Source organism: Lynx rufus, unplaced genomic scaffold (genome assembly GCF_022079265.1).
Source record: "Lynx rufus isolate CCGP_SWC_20201006 ecotype Redwood Valley unplaced genomic scaffold, mLynRuf1.p SCAF_1, whole genome shotgun sequence".
Classification (NCBI taxonomy): domain Eukaryota; kingdom Metazoa; phylum Chordata; class Mammalia; order Carnivora; family Felidae; genus Lynx; species Lynx rufus.
Genome location: NW_025814823.1, coordinates 198,309,730 through 198,315,988, shown reverse-complemented (window position 1 = coordinate 198,315,988; position 6,259 = coordinate 198,309,730). Strand labels below are relative to the sequence as shown.

Below are 6,259 nucleotides of genomic sequence, written 5' to 3'. Positions count from 1 at the left end.
ATGAAGATCATTGGGGGTTTGCTCCTGTTCTGCACAGTGACCCATTTCTTCAGCAGCTCAGGTGAGTTAAGGGTAGAGAGTACCCTGTAGAGTCATTAAGCGTGTCTTCTCAAATAACCCCTTCTCAGCATTTGAGAGAAATGTCTGGTCACGTGGATTTAGAGCGTACTGGTTTGTGGAGCACCTGGGTGGCTCAGTTGGTTAAGCGGCTGGTTCTTGATTTGGGTTCAGGTCACGATCTCACGGTTTGTGAGTTTGAGCCCCGCGTTGGGCTCTGAGCTGGCAGCACGGATCCTGCTTGGGATTCTCTCTCTCTCTCTCCCCCCCCCTCGCCGTCCCTTCCCCGCCTGTGCTCTTTCTCCCTCTCTCTCAAAATCAATCAATAAATATCAAAAAAGATAAAGTGTACTGGTTTTTAACACAAACAGCCCTGGCCTGGGAAGGGAGGATCTTGTGTACTAGCTGGTATTGGGGGATTTGGTTCCAGGGTCTTTGCTTTTAAGGATTTTTTATTTTCATCCATGGAATCATAAAAAAAGAAAAAAAAAGAACTAATTTCTTCATAAGTCTACCTAATTTCATAAGAACACTGGAAGTGGTTGGCGTTATTAGATACGATTCGTCAGTGTAGCAGCACAGAAAAACTTGGATATCTCTCCAAATCAGTCCAGGAGGATCAAAATAAAACCCAATTCTCCAAAGCCCAGGAGTCGACAATTAGACTTTTATATGGTGAAAATTATTTAAATAAATTAATATTCTAACACCTTAACAATATTCCATTCCATTTCTTTTTTAATGTTTATTTATTAATGGGGGGGGAGGCAGAAAGAGAGGGAGAGAGAGAATCCTAATTTGCACTGTCAGTGCAGAGCTCAAAGCGGGGCTCGATCTCATGAACCACGAGATCATGACTTGAGCCGAAATCAAGAGTTGGATGCTTAACCGACTGAACCCCCCAGGCGCCCCTCCGTTACATTTTTTTATGTCACTTTGGAGGAGAGAATATCAATGATGGCAGCACTTCAGGCTCTTAGGAGGGGTGACTGCAATACCTTCTATTGCTATCTGACTTTGAACCATCATCATGAGCTCCAGAAAATATCTCGTGGTCAATAAAGGGAAGAAACTGGCTAATTCTCTTGACTGAATAAAGGGCTTACCTTATTGGCCATTTGGCTTCTTCAGCAAACAGCTGGAGTTTTATATAAGAACAAAGCGTGTGCTGAGATTTCTTGCCATAGCAAATACAGAGTCTTAATCTATAGGCCCGATTTTACATTAATCAATGAGACTTCAAGACTTTGCTTTATTTTTAACGTTTCCATCTCTAACTCTCTTTCAGAAGCTGCTAGCCTATCTTTAACAAAAGTGAGTATATTGAATTACGTTTAATTTCAATTTCCATTGACATTTAGTCAACAAACATTTTTGCAATATATATGTAGAATTAATTAAGCGTGTTTGGGGGGCAGAAGGGGGAGGCAGACACAGATTAAAAACTCTGCTCTCCAGAAGGCAGTTGAAGCAATGGGATATACATATAAATAACTGTAGCCTAAAAAAAAAAAAAATCCCAAGTTAAGGGAGAGACAGATGACTTCCAGCTGAGAGACTGGTAAAGTCTTCATGGAAAGGGCAACATGTGAGAGGCAGGGCAGTTACCTTGGTTAATTGGGTGGGCTCTAGATTCAAATCCCAAACCCATTACTAACTGCGTTTATGTTATACAAGTTCTTTGTTTTGAAGCCATAATTTCCCCCCATCTATAAACAGGCATCATAGTCGAGCCTACCTTATTCAGTAAACAAAAAAAAAACTCATGTACAATTCAAGGTTAATGCCTAGCATGGAAATTCTCAGGAATTAATAATAGCAGACTATCCTAGCAGTCACAGAAGTGGTGACAGCAGTACGAGTATTTGTCATGGTGGTAATATTATTACTAATAGAAGTAGCCATAGGAGCATCAGAATATCTGATCTGGGATTCCCAGGATGGTATTCTGCCTCCTGCCCAACAGAGGCCAGCATAGCCTAGCTTGGGGGCCCGAAAACAGCAGGACATTCTCTTGTGTCCAACACAGGGGGACTGCAGCATTTACAAGAAGTACCCAGTGGTGGCCATCCCCTGCCCCATCACGTACCTGCCTGTCTGTGGTTCTGATTACATCACCTATGGGAATGAATGCCACCTATGCATTGAGAATTTGTGAGTACCTCATGGGAAGAAAAAAGAAGTTGCGGCCAGTGTCCTCCACAGCAAACTTCTCCTCTTTCTATGAGCCTGTTTCACTCTCCATAAGCTGTGCTTATTCCCACCCAGAAGCATCTGGGAGAGAGAGAAAACTGGCTGTCTTGTGGTCAGGCTAGGCTTGGCCCCCTGCTCTGCCAGCTTGAACTCGTTCCATCCATCCCCCAACTGCCAATTCCTGTCTCAGTTGACGGAGTCCAATAAGACCAGGAGCCTAGAGGTTCTACAGAGGCACCAGAGTCACCAGAGGAGCTAAGGGGATCATTTGGGGGTGATCTCCAACCCCAAGTTCAGCTTTTGGATGTTTTCGGTAATGGGGTTCCACACAGTATTTTGTTAGAGAGAAGGATCTTAAACCCCACACTAAGAAATCATTGAAACCCACTATCCCACATGACTTCTAAGAGACTTATGGCCATACTGCTTGATTCTTAGACAAACTGGCTGGAAAGCCTTTCCACTCCTCAAATTCCTAGCAGCTCTATCTGTAGCCTTAAGGGGGAAAAGGGGAATAAGGCTATGGCAATTTTTTTTCTTTTATCTAAAAGAGGGGAATGCAGCTCTCGGTGCTTCCACCTGGGTCCCACGGGCATGTTTTGTTTAGGTATTTTGTTTAGCCTGCATGGTATTTTTGAAGGCAATATAACTAGGTAGTTGCCACTTCTTTAATGCAAAACAGGCACCTAAGCATTTATTCCCTTACACAAAGTCCGCTCTGCTCATTGTTAAGTCTTTTTAGACCACTGGATTTTGGCCATCCATCTTCAATCTTAATATTTTTCATCTCCGTGATTATCTCACAAGTTGGAATAGCAGGTGAGGCCTCTAGCCCACAAAGATATGTCTGCATCTTTATTTCTACTCAGGAAGAGGGAATCTTCAGAAAAGAGAAGATGCACACATATTGGGCCTTTGGCCTAGCAACTAGCTTGCGTTCAAGGACACTGAAGGGGACATGTGGTGGCAGTCCTTACCACTGCAGGATACAGCTTCATCACAGGCCTTGCTGAGCAAGAAAAGCTGAGGGGCAGGCCACCTCAACTCCCCTTGTCAGAAGCCCTCCTTCTTTGTAAGATGCAGGGTGACCCCAGGCTCTGGGGTCAGTGGGGGCCGTGGGTAGGCTGGATGTATCACTGGACTAGGGAAACTTGGCTTCTGTCAGAAACCGCCTGTGGCAGGGACATTCCTTTTCAGGGATTCAGTTTCCTCATCTGTAACATTAAGTTCTGCCTCATAATTTCTAAAGTTCCTTTTGGCTCTAACATTATATAACATGTCCTCTTGCTTAATGAATCTTGTGTGTTTTCTCATAGGAAAAGTAACGGAAAAGTTCAGTTTCTTCATGAAGGAGCATGCTAACTTCCCCGCAGACATGGATACAGAGCGATGACGTCTTCACCATCACCTTCATCTTCCCTGGGCTCTGACTGCCCTCTCCCTCATCTCAGCCAGGGCTCTGGGTAAGGGCAGAGACGGAATGCGATGCATCTTTGTTGGGCAGAGAAAATCGTTGCGGTCCTCCTCATGCCTCACTGATTTCCGGGCCTCTTTTTGTACCTCAGTAAAAGAATCTCCTTACATAGTTTATCTTTACTTCTGCTTGTATTTGTTTCTTAGATTGGGATGTCGCATATCAGTTTAAAAATAAAACTGAAGAACACATAAATCTCCTTTAGGAGAAAATCCTGTATGAAGAATTCCAGGTGACTTCAAAAAGACACACGCACACGCACGCACACCCACCCACACACACAGACCAGTGAACATCTTACCCTCTCCTGGAGTCTTTACTTTCCTTAATCAGTACCTGTCACTGGGAACTAGTCTGTGGACCATACTGGTCCTTTATATTAGCCTCTTTTCCAAAGTGCCTCAGAAGGAAAACTCCTTCGTTGTAACAAGTCATCCCTGTTGGGGTGCCTGGGTGGCTCAGTCTGTTAAGTGTCTGACTCTTGATTTCAGTTCAGGTCATGATCTCACGGTTCATGAGATGGAGCCCCATGCTGTCAGCGCAGAGCCTGCTTGGGATTCTCTCTTACCCTCTTTCTCTGCCTCTCATCACTCTCTCTCTCAAAATAAATAAATAAACATTAAAAAAAAAAAAAGATGTCATCCCCGGAGGGAAGACTTTCCTGCCCATTTCTTTCCATGAGCATTCAATAATTTCTCTTTTCCTGTCTCTCACCTTGCTAACCTCCTACTGTCGCCTTAATAGAACATCCCTGGCACTGACTACAACACAGCTTGAGCTCCTCTCTAACACCTGTCTTCCATACCTGTAATATGTAGATACCGCTGTGTACCAAGACAACATTGACAGTATTGGCAAGTTGTGCATTTTTCCTTTAAATACAGAGATATATAATTCCCTCCAAGTGGTGAAGCTGGAGTTCTTTCCACAGAGGCTTTGAGGAAGTCTCAGTGCTACGCATAGCTCACAAAACATTAGTGACCTAGTTTGGGCCTTGGTGTACTTTCATGGCTCATTTTCTCCTCCCCATGTTCACTTCTTCCCTCACTTGCTCCAGAACTATTCTTGGCCCAGAGATTGAAAGAGGATAGTCCTGCCCACCACCTATAGGCTGCCCTAAAGATAAAAGGAGGCCTTTGGAAACCTTATCTCCTTACAAACTCAAGTAGAGAGGGAATTCATAGTTATGGTGACTCCATAAAAGTGGTATAAAAAAGGCTTATAAGCAGTTGACTCCCGCCTTTATATTCTACCTCTAAATTGCTATATAATCACATTAAATACAGACTCTGTCCCCATGATCATTACACATGTAACATGGTCAAGATGATTTGGGATAAAATATGGGTCTGAACCAGAGTCAAGTTCAACATCAAGTTCAAAGTTAAAGCCAAGCCAGATCATGGTCAAGTCAACTATGGAGACTGTGAAGAAGAGCAAGGATAGGGAAGTATCTCAGAAAAAAACAGAGCTGCTGAAGTAAAAGTAGCAGATAGGGAGAAGTCGTGATCTGGACAGTGAAGGGCCTAGAACAGGTGGTCACATGGGCTTGCTGGCTTAGCTCTCTTGAGTTGCTTGCCACCTTCAGCAGCTCTCACCTCCCAGTTCTGAGCTCCCTCCCACACCGGTGTGATCCTCTCCTGAACTGCTCACACCTGCTGGTGTGTGTAGAGCATCCCCTCACCTGAGTGGCACACCCCCCCCTCAGTCTCCCAGTCTGTGCTGCTCTTCTCATCATGCCAGTTCCTCCCACCTTCTCATATCCTCAGCTTCTCTTGTTTTTCCTTCTCCCAGTTTTGATTTATCCCTGCATCTAACACTGTTTTCTCTGTCTTAAACAAACACCTGCATTTTCCTGGTGTTCCTCACCAATCTTTCTTACGTATTTTCAGTTGCTTCTACCTTCTTAGGAGCCTTGATTTCTGTATTTCTCCATTTGCCTCACCCCTTTCTCCTCTGCTGCTATCAAGTTTTTGGCTACCTCAGTCCTTCCCATTCTTCCTCCGATCTCACTCACAACTTCTCGGCTGACCTGAATCCTCAGAAGCTCGTTTCTGAGTACACAAAAGCTCCCTTCTCCTTGAAGATGGATTGTGATAAAGACCAAGGCATGGGCATACCCCTACCCCATGAGCTCGTCTTCACCCTGGTGTATGGTACAGATAGAAAAACCTACGACAATCCCTGCCAACTGTGCGTGAAGGTCAGGGAAACATATCAACAAAACCATGATACAAAATGTGGGCAAATACACACCTACACTAGAATTCCTGATCGTCAAGGATGAAAGAGAGCCAGTCAACCGCCTCATTTTATAGATGGAAACTCTGAATTCCCAAAATTGGAAATGTCTCATTGTTCACATGGAAGACGAGGACAAGAACCCAGATTTGCTACTCCCAGTCCAGGGCCCAAACAGTGTTTCCAGAATTTCATCCATTATACCTCAATACTCTTGAGAATCAAATTCCTTCTACCATGAAATGACCCAGTGTATAATAACATCTATAAAGCACTTAGAGTTCACAAAATACT

The 6,259-nt window shown here is 44.1% G+C and overlaps 1 protein-coding gene across 1 annotated transcript; it reads left to right on the top strand.

Moving 5' to 3' along the window:
- Nucleotides 1-3,612, top strand: SPINK7 (serine peptidase inhibitor Kazal type 7). Its single transcript, XM_047073708.1, has 4 exons — nucleotides 1-61; nucleotides 1,346-1,371; nucleotides 2,087-2,211; nucleotides 3,567-3,612. Exons 1-4 carry the CDS (start codon nucleotides 1-3, stop codon nucleotides 3,610-3,612), a joined length of 258 nt encoding a protein of 85 aa, XP_046929664.1.
- Nucleotides 3,613-6,259: the final 2,647 nt, after the last annotated feature.

Coding starts and splice junctions, on each gene's coding strand:
- SPINK7 (XM_047073708.1), top strand. CDS start 1: ATGAAGATCATTGGGGGTTTGCTCCTGTTCTGCACAGTGACCCATTTC. Junction 1,372..2,086: donor CTAGCCTATCTTTAACAAAA/GTGAGTATATTG, acceptor TGTCCAACACAG/GGGGACTGCAGCATTTACAA. Junction 2,212..3,566: donor CACCTATGCATTGAGAATTT/GTGAGTACCTCA, acceptor GTTTTCTCATAG/GAAAAGTAACGGAAAAGTTC.